Source organism: Periplaneta americana, chromosome 11 (assembly GCF_040183065.1).
Source record: "Periplaneta americana isolate PAMFEO1 chromosome 11, P.americana_PAMFEO1_priV1, whole genome shotgun sequence".
Classification (NCBI taxonomy): domain Eukaryota; kingdom Metazoa; phylum Arthropoda; class Insecta; order Blattodea; family Blattidae; genus Periplaneta; species Periplaneta americana.
In genome coordinates this window covers 46241571-46260186 of record NC_091127.1, presented here as the reverse complement: position 1 = coordinate 46260186, position 18616 = coordinate 46241571, and the positions used below count along the sequence as shown (strand labels likewise).

The 18616-nt window shown below is 36.5% G+C and overlaps 1 protein-coding gene across 3 annotated transcripts in view; it reads left to right on the top strand.

The window, feature by feature from the left end:
• The window catches only part of LOC138708970 (protein O-linked-mannose beta-1,2-N-acetylglucosaminyltransferase 1-like), a 232838-nt gene that overhangs the window by 168992 nt on the left and 45230 nt on the right, over positions 1-18616 (top strand). For all 3 annotated transcript variants that reach the window (XR_011334801.1, XM_069839378.1, XM_069839379.1), the window contains 3 exons: positions 6628-6698; positions 6961-7221; positions 12631-12832. Coding sequence is in view for 2 of the 3 variants with exons in the window: in XM_069839378.1 (XP_069695479.1) it covers positions 6628-6698; positions 6961-7221; positions 12631-12832 (534 nt within the window). In the remaining variant the exon portion in view is untranslated. The remainder of the gene's footprint in view (positions 1-6627; positions 6699-6960; positions 7222-12630; positions 12833-18616) is intronic.

Below are 18616 nucleotides of genomic sequence, written 5' to 3'. Positions count from 1 at the left end.
AGAAGCGGGTATCCCCACCATGCCACCTTGCGCGCACAGAGAATTATAGCAGTAACTCTCAGCAGGGGATGTTCTTTTGTACGGACAGGACAACCAGACGAGACCTCATCCCACTTCGTGAGGCAGAGCGTACGTTATAAAACGAAAGCCGATCTGGGGATGGTGTGCACATTTAACCAGCAGGCATTTAAAATATTTAAATGGTAATAAATTAAAATTAGTCTTGAACTAATACGTCAACTGCCAATGAGATTACCACGCATTTAAATTGTGATAAATTAAAATTATTGTTGCATTATATAAAACAACTTAAAATAAAAAATGAGATTACCGAATTTACAGGGTGTCCAGCGCACACTATGAACACCCGCAATATACGCCTCTGCACAAGATGTCATTTCTTTATAATTTAGTACTAGAATTTGTAACTGTCAACATAATTATAAGATCTGAATACCATGCTAGACGAGAACAATATTAATTTATCTGTTAACTTCTCTAAAATACCAAAGTGAGAAACCTTATTAATTTTAAGCAGTGACTTTATGTGCAATTATTTTCTACTCAACAACTTAAAACAACTTGAGAGGAAAGGCGATTCTGGAATCATTTTCTTGGGGCACATTCTAAAGTAACAAGCGTCAAGTCGACCGCTGTGGTAACGGTTAGCATGCCTGACCGTGGAAGGAGCGGAACTGGGTTCGAATCCTAATTGGGACATGTTACCTGGTTGAGGTTTTCTCTTAACCCATTAAAAACAAATGCTGGGTGAGTTTTGGCGTTTGGATCCTGAACTCATTATGCCGGAATTATGACCTTCATATCATTCGGACTATAGATAATCACAGCAGTTGATAAAGAGTCGTAAAATAAACCACTAAAAAAACAAACATCAAGAGGTATGAAACGTAGTCTTTCAGAGTTCGGCCCACGGTGAATAGATGAGTGAGGTGATGAGGGTTTCCTGTATTATTTAGGCTTTCAATACATGTAACGTAATATTGGCATAATCCTATGAGTTTTCGTAATTAAAAAGAATAATGTTACACAAGGTTGGCTTAAACTAGATAAGAAAAGAAATTTACATTCACTTCTCCTTCTCTTCGAAATCTTGAACTCTTCTATTCCTTCGTACCTGTCGTCTCCCTTCACTTACCTTTCTTCCCACCATAATCTGAACACACGCTCTCGCCATGAAACAATACTAACAATACCATCCCATCGCACCTCCTCATACTCATCCTCTTTCACAATAGCCCTGCCAAGACTCTGGAATTCGTTACCTGCTAGCATCAGGGACTGTCGAAATAAAATTGAATTCAAACGCAAACTTACTAGGCACTTGGCCAGTAATTGAGACTCGTTCAGACATGGTTTCTTGTAAATAGTTCTCTTAATCTATCACAAAATATTTCAATATCCGGTAATTTCATTACTATAGATTTTTGTTATTGTAGGTTTAATTTGTAATTCAGTAAATACAAAAATATTCTTTGTTCTTAACTTCTATGGTAAAATGTCTAGCGTTCATTAATCAGGTAATCTTGTCGTACTTTAATTTGTATTGTAATTGTAAATTTAATGTTAATTGTAATTTTATTGTTCATATTATAGTTGTAATCCCCTGGTAGAGGGGCAGAGAAGGCCTGACGGCCTTATCCCTACCCGGTTAAATAAATAAATACTAAATACTAAGGTGAAAGGGGTATACGTGCAAATATTTTTGGAGGTAGTCAAGGATAGTATACTGAACCACATTTGTAATATATTTCTCAATCTTCGAATTTATTTTTTAGACATGAAATAATACCATGTTTTTAGGTTAGTTAATACTTCCAGGTGATTTGTTTTCATTACGAACGCCTCACTAGTTACGCGGAGGTTTAAGCTTGTGGTGGTTTTTTATTGTCCAGGCTTACCATGAAGATCTTTTTGGTGTAACGGGTTATCAAATAATGTATCGTGTATCCAAATACAATCACCTTCTTACTTGTACATTCGCACATATGATTACATTCATGATTTATTTTGTACTGTAATACGTTCGAGTTTCACCCTTAACTGTTTATGCTAGAGTATAATATTGATATTGAAAGATGTGCGTGTAGTCCAAATTGACAGGCGTTCATGGTACTACCACAGTCTACTACAGAGGTCTCCAAAAAGCGTATCGTATTTCGTGCTCTCGATGCAGCCCGCCGAACACAGTGCGCTGTAAGGGGAAGAGACTCGTACCTCAACAGATGGGAGCGATCAGTGGGGGATCGCGGCAACGGTGTGCTTATGTTTACAAATAATAACATCAAAAGAATAAGAAATATCATACGTTTGTATATTACTTTGACATACTATGAAGCTGGATCCCCGTCTGTTGCTATTGACACAAGCCATTGCAAATTCAACCTCTTCTGTTCTATGGTGCCTTTCAGTGCCTGGAAAAGATCTTCTCCAGTTATATTTTGTAATTACATCTAGAAGACATTCAGACACAGTAAAATGTTCATTAACTCCTCGGATGAAAATGGCTAGGTGAGCTTCGTCATTTCTATCTGTGCTTTCGTCCAATGCAAGTGAGTAAGCTACAAACTGGTTAATTGTGGTTTCGACTTCAGATTCAATTACATTTACAATCTTGAAATTGCTTCTCTGAACTGTAATTGGAAACAATTTAGTTTTCTCAAACTTTGACTTTGTTCTGAACATGGTATTTTAGTAACGTCCTGTATGCATGATTTTACAAATTATTCTTCTGTAAAGGGCTTCATTGACTTTCCAATATTCCAAGCTAGAACATAGCTAGCAAGAAGCTTTTATTGTTTAAGACTGAGGACACGTGTGTGATTTGTGTTTTTATTTTCTTGTTTTATATTTATCAAAATATTTGTAAGCCTACGCACTTCACCTAAAATTAAACGAAAAACTATATGTTTGTCATGCGGAACTGAGTGTAAACGTTTTGTAATACACTGATTATTATGTATAACCAACAGTTATACAGATAGCCCCAAAATAAATTCTTTTCACATGTCCCAAATACCTGTAATTGTATGATATTCTTAGTGAAGAGTCGAGTATTGTCGTCGCATGTTGAATTTTAACACACCCTTAAGAATTTTCGAACAAATTAAGCATTTCACATTCTCCCCACTAACTCAAAAAAAAGTCTCTTCCTATTCATCCTTGAATGTACTACGTCCATGATTACAAGACATTGTGAAACGGTGGAACACTCCGACCAACACAATGATAATGGCAGTCCGCCACTGCTCTTCGTTTGCGCATAAACACTGAGTACAGTACAGGTGGGGATGGGTGAGGCGGAGCGGCTCATTACGTACTGCCTTCGGTTCCGTTCAGGGGCTTACTCGTGAGTACGCTTTTGGAGACGTCTGGTCTACTATATAGTCACGAAGCTTGAGTTGTTGAGGGTACTAGGAACAATAGACTGTGCCGGTATTATTTCGCATTGTCTGTACTATGAGGCGATAGTAGCGATCCTAGTGGTTAGCAACTATCTATGGATGCATATTCCCTACGTATTGAGCTTCGTGAATATACAGAGTGTTTAAAAAATACGGGGCATAATTTCAGGTATGTATTTCCCACATGTAGACAATCAAAATAGTTCATTACAACATGTGTCTGGAAATGCTTTATTTCCGAGTTATGGCTTTCACAACATTGAAATTCACCAGAACGTTTTTCTTTCCGCAGGTCGTTGCCGTCAAAGGAGACATTAAGAGGGCACTCTGACAGTTCATTCCGAGGCGAAGGTTACATTCAGTGTTGTGTAGGCGTTAGACTGTGCGACATGTATTCAAATCAAGAGCTGGCAGAGATACACTTCATGTACGGTAAGGCGGACGGCAATGCTGCGCTGGCTCGTCGTTTGTACCAGGAGAGGTACCCACAGCGACAATGTCCAGATCGGAAGACATTTGTACGTCTCCATTACCGTCTGTGCGAGCGAGTATGGAAAATTTAACTCTCCTGGTTTGGGAAGGGGACGACCCAGATCTACAACTCCAGAAGTACAGGAGGAGATTCTGGAGGCTGTGAACATGACTCCTTCTATCAGCACACGAAGGGTAGCGTTGCAAGTCAATGTTCCTCATACGACTGTCTGGAGACTGTTGAAAGAGTATCAATTGTACTGTATCCTTATCATTTGCAACGTGTACAGGCCCTGTCACCAGCAGATTACCCTGCACGAGTTAGGTTCTGTCAGTGGTTCTTGCAGCAGTGTGGTGTAAATCCGAACTTTCATGCCTTAGTATTATTTACAGATGAAGCACAGTTCACACGAGATGGCATAACAAATTTCCACAATCAGCATGTATGGACGTATGAAAACCCACGTGCAACTGTTCCATCTCATCACCAGGTGCGGTTCTCCCTCAACATGTAGGCCGGTATCATTGGTGATCGATTAGTTGTACCCCATGTACTTGTAAACAGACTTACGTGGCAGGCGTACACAAACTTCTTGGAAAACACCATTCCTCATGTTTTAGAAGACACTCCACTGATCAATCGTCAACACATTCACTTCTTGCATGATGGCGCTCCTGCACACTTCAGTCTTACGGCTCGCCGGTACTTGGATCGAAAGTTTCCTGATCGATGGATAGGTAGAGGTGGCCCAATTGCTTGGCCTCCACGCTCACCTGATCTGAACCCTCTCGATTTCTACTTGTGGGGCCATTTAAAATCATTGGTTTATTCATCTCTGGTGCCTGATTTGGAATCCCTCGGAATCGAATTGTGGCATGATCTGAGGACATACGCAATACTTCTGGAGTTTGGGATCGCGTTCGAAGGTCAATGAGACATCGATGTGAGGTCTGTATTCAAGCAGGAGGTGGACATTTTGAACATCTTCTGTAATGACAACGACCTGCGGAAAGAAAAACGTTCCGGTGAATTTCAATGTTGTGAAGGCCATAACTCGGAAATGAAGCATTTCCGGACACATGTTGTAATGAACTATTTTGATTGTCTACATGTGGGAAATACATACCTGAAATTATGCCTCGTATTTTTGAAACACCCTGTATATACTAGACTGTGGTACTACCACTTTCACTTGCATTTTTCTTAAACAAATATCAAAAGATTTGCACGTATACTTCTCACACTCTGTATAGTCTGTGTAAGGACAAGATAGGGGAACAATGCTTCGAACACAAACATAGACGCTACGAACCTACTGATTATGCTTGGCTTATATAGGGATCTTAGATCATATTAATCAATTGGATTGAAACTAACGACATACCAAAAATGTCACTGGGAAGGAATTTTGCAGTAACAACGCCACAATCATTTCATCATACACAGTCGGTCTAGGTAGCATAGTCAGTACAGCACTGGCCTTCTGTGCTTTAGGTTGCGAGTTCGATCCCTGCCCAGGTCGATGACATTTAAGTGTGTTTAAATGCGACATACTCATGTCAGTAGGTTTACTGGCATGTAAAAGAACTCCCGCGGGACAAAATTCCGGCACACCGGCGACGTTGATATAACTTCTGCAGTTGCGAGTGTCGTTAAATAAACCATTTATTATTATTATTATTATTATTATTATTATTATTATTATTATTATTATTATTATTATTACTATTATTATTGCCATACAAAATTCAAGAAGGGATTTTAGATGAAAGAAAAATATACAGATCATTGATCAGGAAAAATAATGTCTCTCTGGTTCGCAGCCACGACGATAGGTTTCCGTAATAATAAAATAGTAATATGCGTTACAAGAGCGGTATGTTGAAGTTTTCATGTTCGAGGAAAAGTTTGAAAAAGCGAAACGTAGTTGAGCTTTTTTAATTTCCGAGAATTGAAAGAAAACATACCGCTCGTGTATCGTACATTATTTTGTGCGAAGATCGTTTATTACATACCTGAAAGAGGAATTTCTAATTAGTTGCAATGAAGTCTCCATCTTGGTTTCTATTCAATGACGGCAAATTTGCAAAACAAAAATATCTATCTTCAACATTGTTGCTTTAAAATGTTTTCTGTGTTTACTATACTCCAGCAGGCCGTGATATACGTCTGTCTTTTTTTCCCCCAGTCCATAAATGCGAACTTAAAGCAAACGGTAAGGTTATGTAATGATTTATTTTTCATTTTAATATTTTAACAATATTATTTATATAACATATTGCAGTAATAACATCGGCATCTGGAATCTTGTTGATTTTTTCACGGCTTCCTGCATCACGAATGCAGTAACTTTAGTGGAGTTGTAGAGTTTACTTAATTTTTGCAAATATTTAAAAACAATAATTAACATTGGAATTTAGGTGAAATTGCAGTGGTAAGTTTCCAATTTATAATTATTACTGTATTGAACGTCTCTAAAAATAATATGTTAAAAGCCTAAAGCAGTAAAATCAATATGTCACTTAAGCGGTAAGAAGAGGGAAATTGTTATGTGTGTTAGGTTGGGAATATTGAATGTGGAATTTTAGACTTACCGCGGATTGGTTTTGTGCGGAAACCAAGCAAATACGCACGATCTCGCACAAAATTCCTATTTTAAATAAAGTTTGTTATAAGGGCATATTGGCTACGTATTAAAAATTGAGCTCTAATAAAAAGTTTATATTTTTTCAGGTGCCGAACAATGAGGTACGCGATGTACCAGTAGCCATCATAGCAAGCAACAGGCCTCACTATTTGTATAGGTGGGTAAATGTCACAAAGGTACAGTTGGACATTTAGAGCAGATTGTGTTAATTAGAAAAATGATGTTGGCAGGAAATATTATTCTTAAATGTGTACCGGTATAAGATGTATAAACATGTATAAAAATACACTCCATCCCATTTTTGGAAACAGAATTTGAAGTTCAGGAAGAACTGGCTTAGTTACTCTATGAATGATACCTCATTGTCACTTATGAGGTCTCATAAAATCAACGACGAAATGCTACTCGTTTTATTTCAGGATGCTGCGGTCTCTTCTGTCGGCACACGGAGTCAATCCCGAGATGATTACAGTGTTCATAGACGGATATTTTGAAGAACCGCTCGAAGTAACGAAATTGTTCGGTCTGCGAGGAATTCAGCACACACCGATTGGAGTGAAGAACGCCAGAATATCCCAGCACTACAAAGCGTCCCTCACTGCCACCTTCAACATATTTCCTAACGCCAAGTACGCCATCATCGTGGAAGAAGATTTGGATGTGTCGCCAGACTTTTTCAGGTAAGATAATGAAATCATCTATTAGAAGAAAATTCACAAATTGTAAACTCTCCAAATTTACGAACTTCAGAGATCCGAAACACACAAACTGTGAACTGAACAGTTCACACGAACAATGAACTTCGGTAACACACAAACTCTGAACTCACATAACTCAAAAACACTGAACTCAGAACTCAAATAATTCATATTCAGTTAACTCTCAAACTTTAAATTTTCGAAAATAAAAATTTGTAACAGAAACAATTTAAGAATTAATGAACTCATCGCATGCACTAACTCTATTCTTTCGAAACTTACAAACAGTGAACTCACGAAACTCTCAAACTGCGAGCTGACAAACTCGTAAACTGTGAGCTTACAAAACGTATAAGCTGTGAACTCATGGTGTTACTCACAAATTGTAAATTCATGAATGTCATAAACTATAAAATAACAAAACTTACGTCCATCGCTGTGGAGTAACAGATAGCACGCCTGACCGTGCAACGAGAGGGTCCTGGTTCAAATCCTGATTGAGACAAGTTACCTGGTTGTGGTTTTTTCCGGAGTTTTTCCTCCACTCGTTCAGAGCAAAGAGCAAATTTCGGCGCTGGACCCTGTACACATTTCGCTTTTCATTTTCACCTTCATCTGACTCAGACGCTAGATAACCAGAGCAGTTGATAAAGCGTTGTAAAATAACCGATTAAAAAAAACTCACCAATATAAAGTTAGGAAACTTTCATATTACGAAATCAAGGAACTCACAAACGGTAAATAAAACATTAAAAAATTGTAGACTCACCTTTATTCTCGATATTCTCGCCTTATAAGTATCCAGATTCCTTAATGGCACAATGTCTATGAACCGAATTGAGATAAGTGTGTGTGTGTAAAGCCTATCCACTTCACTTTGCGTGATTCGGGTTCCGCAGTATAAAAAGGCGTAATATATTTTAGCAATAAATTTAAATTATATCAACATAACTCACATATTTACTTCATAGGTGACACATGTTGGCTTATAAAATACTTTTTTTCGTGATTAACTGTCTTTTCACAAACCTTACATAACAAAACTATTCCATCGGTTGAAAACACATGGGCACCAAATTCACTAACGTAAGCATGAAGTTTACTTTGCAATGGTTTACTGAATTTAGGCATTCTAGCTGCCTTCCTCTTTGTTTTCTCATATGATCAATCTTAATGTCGTCTATCATCTGATATCTTCTTCTACCCCGAACTCTTCTCCCGTTCACCATTCCTTTCGTCATGCCATGTTTGCAGTTTTTCTTGGGAAAGATAAATGAGGTAGCTTCCCGTTGTTTTCCGCACACCACTCTCTCTTTCGCATCTTAAAAAGATCCCAGGGGCCCCAGCATGGAGGTGAGGGGAGTGGATTGATTGATTAGGCCCTCCGAACGTCACCGAAATTCATCGCACGGGTTAAATATCAGTTCTGTCAGGGTTTTTGACCTCATGGAGTTAATCATCCTGAAAAGAATATGACACCTTGCACACGAATTATTTCATATTTAATAGATGTAATTACCACATCTGCTGTTCCTAGAACAAGAGCGCTTTGTTGTCAGAAGACTCAAGTTGACAAGGTCTTCAAATATTCAGAGAGCAATTCATTAATAAAACAACTGTACAGAGTAAGCTGAAGACAGGTAAGGGGAGAGAGCATGCATAGAAAAGCAGCTTGTTTCAATTCAGAGAGCAGATTTACTTGATGGAATCTTTGTTTACTTCGAAGACTTGGAGAGAAAGAAATAGAGTCGAGAAAGAGATGTGTCCCAGCTCCTCTAAGAGAACATCAACTCTGACACGATGGAAAATGCATTACAAATTTACGGGCGCTGAATCAAGTCTCAGTTTTATCTGGTAGAAATCACTGGAACAGAGTTCCATTTCCTGTGTCAAAACAAATGTACAGTTGACTTGTATTAATAAAAAAATGCTGCTATTGAAAATCCACATAATCAAATTTCATACACCGTGCTTAACCTAAGTTAAGACCCATCAGACTCTACTTAATTTTTAGAAGTAAAAAAAAAAAAAAATTACATCCGACATATTTTACCAGCGAGACAAATACTATTGTCCGATTTAATATGGTACATCTCAGTGAATAGTAAATTTTGCAACTGCACTTAAAAGTAAACTTAACTGCACTATAAAACTTTCAAGATCTTCCGGAATATTAAATATGGATTTATCAGCACATGCAACTTATGAGTAGAGGTAATACTCGTATCATGTTTTGTATTTCTCGTTATGTCTCCACTTACGCTTCGTTAGCGATTTTTTAGTTAAAGTACTTTTTCTTTGCACCATCCCATTGTGGAATTCTGAAAACGAGAATGCGGATGCTTTAGCAAAGAAGGGCAGCATTGCTACTTACAGATCTGTTACTAAATCTACGTATTACTCTGTGAAAAGATTTATTAAGTCTACATACTTAGACTTCAACAAACAAAATTTCATAACACAATCTCAAGGGAAAAAATGGAACTCTCTGCATCATAATCCACAATTAATTCCCGATTTACCACGAAAATCGTCTGTAGCTGCATTTAGATTGGCAACAGGCCATAATTGTTTGGCCAAACACCTGCGTAGAATTGGAATATAACAGTCCCCTAACTGCCCATTGTGCAACTCAAACCAAGAAATGGATTCGGAACACCTCAAAATCTGTGCTTCAGTGGCTGACCATGGTAATATCTTTGAAAAATATTGGAGTGCAAGAGGTCAAATGACTTTATTGTCAAACGCCTGGCATTAGAAAACAACAACTTTTTCTTTGCAGAAGATTTCTGTACTGGCATCCTGATTAGGTAGATACATTCATTCATAGTGTTCTGCCCAAGGACAGGTCTTTCACTACAAATCCAGCATTCTCCAGTCTTTCCTATTTTCTGCCTTCCTCTTTGCCTCCTCATATGATCCACATATCTTAATTTCGTCTATCATCTGATGTCTTCTTCTGCCCCGAACTCTTCTCCCGTTCACCATTCCTTCCAGTGCATCCTTCAGTAGTCAGTTTCTTCTCAGCCAGTGACCCAAGCAATCCTTTTTTCCCTTTCTGATCAGTTTCATCATCATTCTTTCTTCACCCATCCTTTCCAACACAATTTCATTTCTTATTCTTTCTGTCCACTTCACAGGCTCCATTCTTCTCCATATCCACATTTCAAATGCGTCTATTCGTTTCTCTTCATTTCGTCGTAATGTCCATGTTTCTGCCCCATACAATGCCACACTCCACACAAAGCACTTCACTAGACTCTTCCTGAGTTCTTTTTCCAGAGGTCCGCATAAGAGCTCATTTTTCTGTTAAAAGCGTCCTTTGCCATTGCTATCCTCCTTTTGACTTCCTGGCTACAGCTCATGTTACTGCTTAGAGTAAATCCCAAGTATTTGAAGCTGTCCACTTGCTCTACTGCCTCATTTAGAATTCGCAAGTTCATCTTCTTTATTTTTCTTCCTATGACCATGGTCTTCGTCTTATTTGCATTTGTCTTCATCCCATACTGCTCACAGCTGTTATTTATCTCCAATAGCATATCCTTGAGTGTCATTGGCATTAGTATTGCATGGAGTTATCCGGTTTTAATTGAAAATACTGATTTTTACCATTATTTTTCTCATGTAAATGACCGAATTAGAATAAAAACTGTAACATATTCAGAAAGGTGCCTCTCTAAACATAACGAAACCGTAAAAAATTCATTTCTTGTTTTCGGTGGAAATGACTTGTTTTGTTCGCAACCTCCACATCTGTTGTTTTATGTTTAAAGTTCAATATAAATCTACACTTCAAAAAAAAAAAAAAAAAAAAAAAAAAAAGAAGTCACTGAATGAGGAAAAATGCTGAAAAAAATCAGCACGTTACAGTTAGGGCACAAATGCAGGTATATTATACTATACTTCGGGTCTCTGCACATAGAATTTTTAATAGATACGGTACATTGAATGATAAGTATGCAAACTGTTGGATTCGAAGAGACGTTATTCCTCAACCTCTCACAAAACTTGGCTTAACCTTCGGATTCTTTCATGGAGATATGGGATGCACATGTATGAGCTGAAAAAAATTATATTTGCAGCAATTGCAACCTCTGCAATTAGGACAGTAGCACAAGAAATGAGTAACTTAACGTGGATGAAGTTCAAATATAGTTTCTAAAAATAAAAATTTAAAAACGTGGCGCACACACAATAAAAAATTTAGTAGCCAAATTATCTTTCATCCTTTCTCTACATTTTAAGTTACAAATTGTCTAAATTAATAGAGTAGTTTTACAGTAAGTCATTATTTTTGAACGAAACTCTTTATAAATAGCCTACCTTACTATAATAATACTGGACGGCTAGCATTTTACGTGCGAACGACGCAGGTGCTGCTACCTAGACGGCAGGGTGTGCTGAAATCCGCGAAGCAAGCTTAATCTAACTACAATGTAGTTAATATTTTTGTTAATTAGTGCTGTGTTAAAATGTCAGAGTCTAGTGCTGTTTATAACTGCTACAATTACAGCATTACAAACTGCTCCAAATCGTATTTTCGATTTCCGAGAGATCATAAAACGTGAGACAACAAAAGTCTTTATTAGGCATAATGCCTTCGTCTCTGTGTTGATAGAACAATAAAAATTAGCTTTTTTTATTTAGGCCTAATAAACGAATAGAAGTTAAAATGTATTGGAAATTTTAAGATTTTAGCAAATTAAGTTTTATTGTTGTCCACATGCCTTTACTAATTTACAACCATTATATTACTACCAATTTTATCTTTGCAGTTGTCAACAATGGGTATATAAATCGTTATTGTAAATTCATTCTTAATGTCAGAATTAATTTTGTCTCGCTAAAGCAAATAAAAAATATGTACCAGTAACAATTAATTACAGAAAATAATACGAAGTATGCAATATTTCTCATAATATACAGCTATGATATAAAATAATGTTACATTAAATATTATTCAATATTTCATAAGTGTGTCATATATCATTCCATATTAGTACCTACTTCACGTTGTAAACAACAGTCCGATTCCCGCTTTGTTAATACAGTATTTGTATTTGTGGTCGTAATACCACATCTCTCCGCTAGATGTCAGCTCCGCAACATTCGCACTCTCGTCAATGCTGCTAGCACAGTCTACTATATAGTCACGAAGCTTGAGTTTTGAGGGTGGTAGAAACAATAGACTGTGACGGTACTATTTTGCATTGCCTGTAATGAGGCGATATTGGCGATCCTGTGCTGCTAGTATATAGCTGTCCGGTGTTATTATAGTACGGTATTTGCTCTTTATTCGCAACATACGTCAAAACTTCATATTGAAGCACGTAAAACTTTCTCCCAACTATATTCTTAACCAGTTTGACTTATTTGCACTCTTCTTGGCAGTTATTTCAGCCAGACGCGCCGCCTTCTGGAAGAGGACGAAACATTGTACTGCGTATCTGCCTGGAATGATCAGGGCTACGAGCACACTAGCAACGATCCCAGCCTGCTGTACCGAGTGGAGACCATGCCCGGACTAGGCTGGATTCTCAAGAGATCTCTTTACAAAGATGAACTGGAATCGAAGTGGCCGACGCCAGAGAAGGTGAGTAACAGAGAAATAAATTGTCGTAAAAAGAACATGTACTCTTTCATTATGCAGTGAGTTTACTTCTAGTGACTCCCTCTCGATATATTAAGATCGTATTTCATTTCGACAAAGGACAGCATTCACTTCAGTTTGTTTTTAGAAGTTGCTTTGTGTCATGTTGCTTTAACATTCAGTTTTATTGACTCATATCTTTATCTATTGGCATATAACTCACGGAGCTCCATTGTACACTGACGTTCAAAGGTATCTGACCTCACTAATCGATAGTTTTCTATAACTTATTCGTGTAAGTGTCGCTTCTTTAATTATTACTTCTATGAATAAATGGCGAAAGTAACAGTCAGTGTCGCAAATAGTACATAAGCCATATACAGTCACAAAGCTCAATACGCATCCATAGGTAGTTGCTAACCACTAGGATCGCTTCTATCGCTTCATTACAGACAATGCGAAATAGTACCGGCACAGTTTATTGTTTCTAGCATCCTCACATCTTAAGCTTCGTGACTGTATATACTATAGACTGTGCTTATCGGGCTATTCCATAATTATGAAATCGATCAGTAAAAAACCTCGCATTTTTTTATACTCTAATTTTTTCCCTATTTATACAAGGTACTGAGGAGAGTGCATTTGCAAAAATATACTAACGAAAGTCAAACGGTTTTCGTGTTGTTGAGCGACAAATTTAGCGTATTTTAGAAAAACAAGCCTCTTTCAGCGCTCAGAACTCTGGAACCATTTACTGCAGAACATTGAACGAGAGCTCATTTTGAAGCTGACATTTGGTAGGTTATGATAAGAAGTAATCCTTGTTTTTATTGTATACGGAGAGACAGAAAAACTGATTTTACTTACTTGTAGGATTTTTGCCCATTTGTAAAAATGTAAAAAAATATTGAGAAAAAAACTTGCATCATTAAGAGGGATTCGGCATTGTTTGCTTAGTGTCACGGCAATAAGTTTCGGGGGTATTAAATAAATTATTTTCACACGCCTAGACTTGAAAGGCGCAACACAGCACACACTGGCCGAGAGATGAAGATAATCGAGCATAGGGCGTCATTTTACTCCTGTGTTTATGTAAACCTGTGATAAAGCTAGCCCAGCTATGCGCTACTAGACGAAACATCACGTGTTTATGTCTCCTGGCCTTGCTTGCCTAGGCTAGCTCCCGCCTCACAGTCAGCTGGTTCGCTCACGCGCGTACTATTTATTTTCTTTATTTGATTTTTCAATACTTTCATATTAACGTTGCACCAGTAAAAAATATGTGTTTATTTGTACTTTCAATGCGGAATTTAACCATATATTTTAAAAATATTTTTTTCGTGGACAAAGGTGTCTTAATTAAGAAAGATCTAAATTTCTCCATTTCCATAAAAAGTAAGAAAAACTCTTTACATGTCAATATAAACTTTAACTTTTCAGCATCAAAATAAACCATGATTTTGATCATTGGGTGAAAGGGTTTCGGAACCACAACAGTTTAAAGTTGCTAATTTTATGAAAATACGATAAATTAAAATATTTTAAATTTAAACACTATGACGTTCTGATGCCTCAAACTTTGCACAAAGCATTGTATCATAGTTGTCTACGGACAGAAAAAGTTTCATTGTATTTAAAAATTGCAAGGTCAATTTTCTCTATATTTCGGTCGATTTGAGATGGAATAGCCCTACCGTAGTTATGCGGCCGGTGACGCATGGACTGTCGGTAATGCAGATACCGGTGAAAAGCAGAAGCCATGACTTGCAATATAAATGATTACCAGGGAACGGATTTATATGGACTAAAAATATATGAAATATGTAAATATATATGTAGTTATTTTTACCAAAATATGGAATTAAATATGGATTTTTACCAAAATATGGAATTAAATATGGACTTAAAATTATAAAAAAATGACTATGTACGTTAAATATTGGTACATTTTAATCAAACTAAACAAAAAATATAATGGACGTACCTTATCTTCCAATGTAGTTTCAACAAAACACAATTTTTATTGTCTGTTACCATAACAATAGGTTACAAACATTTCTTTCAAGTGCTGAAAAGTGAATCTTCTTCTATTGTCTCTGAGGATAGATTTATACTGACTAAAAGAGCGTTCGACGTCACAAGAAGTAACTGGTACATAATTCAATTTCACAATGTCTGCTGGGGATAAGTCCAAGTTAATCTTCACTGTTGATTCACCACTCATCACAGCAACAACCTTTTGTAGTTCTTCATATCCAGGGTTTTTTGAAAGTACAGTGTCCACCTTAGCTCTTACTGCATCTGCAACTTTACCTCTACCACGATTCAGTTGTTCCACAGTACTATTTATAATTTCAAAACTTTCAGATAGTGAAAGGTGCCTATTTTGGAGACTTTTGAGCGTTTTTATGATGCATGAAAATGTATGCTGAATGTGAGCTAAGTCATTCTTCACACTTATGTCACAGGTAACTGTTTTCGCAGTATCAATTGAGACTGCATCTTCAGAGTCCAATGCAAGGAGAACATTGTTAATAGAGTCTATATGTTCGGCATAATATTCAACTGCTTCTAGCCATGTACCCCATCTAGTTAAAATTGGCTTTGGTGGCAATGGAATTTCAGGGTACATTTCTTTCAACACGTTAACTCTACTGGGAGCTTTGAGAAATACTTTTTTCACTGATGAAATCAACAAATCTACTTTAGGGAAATTGTCTCTGACCACTTCTGCCACACGATGAAATGCATGCGCCACACAAGTAAAATGAGTCAATTTAGGATATACAACAGATAATGCTTGTCCAGCTTTGACCATATAAGGGGCAGCATCGCTAATAAAGAATAACACATTATCGTACATAATACCCTTTGGCCACAGGATACCCATAGCTTCGTTGAACAGTTTAACTATACTTTTGTTATTGCACTTTTCTAGAACATCACAATGTAAAAGAATTCGTTCAGAATATTGTTCACTTAACAAACCGATAACTACATTACCAACAAGTCTACCTTCTTTGTCGGGAGTCTCATCAATGGAAACCCAAATTGAACTATCTTTAATTTCATCTCTTATCTTCTGTATTGTCTCATCGTAGATGGATGGAGCATACGTCTTCCTAAGTGTTGACTCATCCGGGATTGTATGTTGAGTATATTTTTCAAGGAATTCCCTGAAGACCTTATTCTTTAGTTTGTAGAGAGGAATATCAGCAGAGATGAGAGAACGGCACAGGTCGATGTTAAACTCAGATCTTACATTCGATGTTGTTGGTTGTGTTAAAAACAATTGTCTCTGCTTGGAATTTAGTTGTTTGTTGGCCTGATGTTTACTAGTTGTAATGTGTTGTTGCACCAGGAACTTTTGTGTAGATGATACTGCACACTGACACAAATTACAAAATAATATTTTATTGTCAGTTGATAAACCATCTTCTTTAAATTCTGAAATGTAACTTGTTAGTTTTGATTTTAAATTGACTGAATGACGTACTTTTGGCATATTTACCGTCTTTATAGTATGATTTACAAAACTGAACCTATGTGTACTCTGACTGGCATTTAACTGTTGAGCTGCACAACTGAAGTCTGTTAAAAATTTTAAATTAAATTAATACAGTTTTGTAACTTACTTTCCCATTGTTGATAGGACTGCTAATTTTCAAATAACTCTGATGTTACAGGGATTACTGAACATGTGTTTAAATCTCTATTGTTGAAATGTATTTTTAAAAGTTAATGGAATTTTGTTTTGTTTTATTGTTAAACCTAATATAATATGGACTGTTTTATATGAAATATGGAAAATATATGGAAATTAACGAAAATATGTACTAAACTCTAAAATATGGAAAAATATGGAAAATAAAAGTAGGATTTTTCAACCCTACACATTGTGAAACATAAAGATAATGCAAAATATAAATTATATTAGCTTTATAAGTAAATATGTATTTACATATAAATCCTTTCCCTGATGATTACCAAATATTTAATTCTTCGTACTTTTATATCATCACCGATGTTAATTTAATTGAATTTCTCGAAAAGATTCTGACACAGCATTATAAATTTTGGAAACATTTAAAAAGAGATATTTGAAGATGGATTAATAAAATTAGCACCGGACTAGCGTCTCTCAGTTCCTCCAACATCAGTCTCTGCGATGTATGTACGGCCTAGGCCTATCTATTACGAGCATTGAAGTACCACTGGCGTTCAAATTATCAGACCTAGAAATTTCTGCTAGTGTAAGCGAGTTTTCTAACCACGGGATAAGTCTGAACCAAAGATATAAGAAATGGACAAACTTCAAAATAGTTCCGACAGTTCTCAGTAATTGACATTATTATTGGGACGGGTAAGAAATGTTTGGGGAAAAGGATGATATAGATTAAGTTAACTATAAGTTATTCTCCTAATTAACAATATCAGCGCTTTCCTGCTAAACCTAGTGTTCTTTTGCAATAAGCACAAAGGGGATAAAATGTTGAACTCTGTAATGCAGGTATATTTATGTACGATTGGCGACATTCAATGTCATCTTCGCCATGTATTCATAGAAGTAATATTATTCAAATAAATTATCGGTCGCTATCAATTAGTAAGTATGTTCGAAATCCAGTGTACAAGTTATATAGAAATGATCCTCGGACATCAGAGGAATTAAAACTTATGTAACAATAGAAGTTGCAAATATTTCCTAATAATAAATCTTGAGACAGTGCCAATAATGTGAAAAAGCAATATTTTGAAAGATTGCTGTCATCAAGTATAACTTAATACTTATTAAAATTATACATCTTTATTACACAACTTTTAACACTGTATCACTTCGGAATATGTATGATAAGTACTTTCTTGTGTTAAATATTAACGTACCTTGTTAACATGTTTCGACCTATTTTCGGTCATCTTCCGAACTGGTCTACATAGGACAGACAGGCAGATCATTTCAAACACGTCACAAAGAACACATCACAGCCATAACAAAATTACAAAACACCTCCACATATGCAAAACACATCACAAATGCCAACCACACCTACAGAGACATCAACACAGACATGGAAATACTGCACATCCAACCAAAAAGCCAGAAACTCAACACACTAGAACAATATGAAAACACACCCAACGATATTCTCAACACACAACTCAATTTCAAAACACATACACTCTTTGACTCTATACTACGAACGCACCCACGCAAGAAACAAGAGGCGCCAAGACCAACAACGACCAGTTCCGAAGATGACCGAAAATAGGTCGAAACATGTTAACAAGGTACGTTAATATTTAACACAAGAAAGTACTTATCATACATATTCCGTATTGAAATTTTTTCGGTTACAAGTTTCTGTTAGCCCCATGAGAGGAGCTCTCAAAAATAAACATCGAACCATTGCTGACACTTAAAATGACATTACTATAAATCTTACAAATTTGGTATCAGTAGCCAAGTCATTAAAGGAAGGACTGTAACTGTAACTGTAAAACATTTGTGAAAGAACTTCCACTCCGTAGGTGTACTTGAAGAATAGGAAAGATGTAGCTTTTTTCTCCAGAAATATCTTCGATTTTTTTTTCATCTGGATTGCCAGATAAACTTTTACAGAGTGATAGAAATGCCAAACTTCCTATAATCAATCTTCTTAATGTGTCCAGCTGTTTGCTGACAACATAAAGTCCACTATAGTCCACTGTAGTCTATTCAGTTGTTTTTCACGAGAAATGAGGGGTATTTTGATCGGTGTTCATTATAGATGCCTGTTGCTAGTAGCC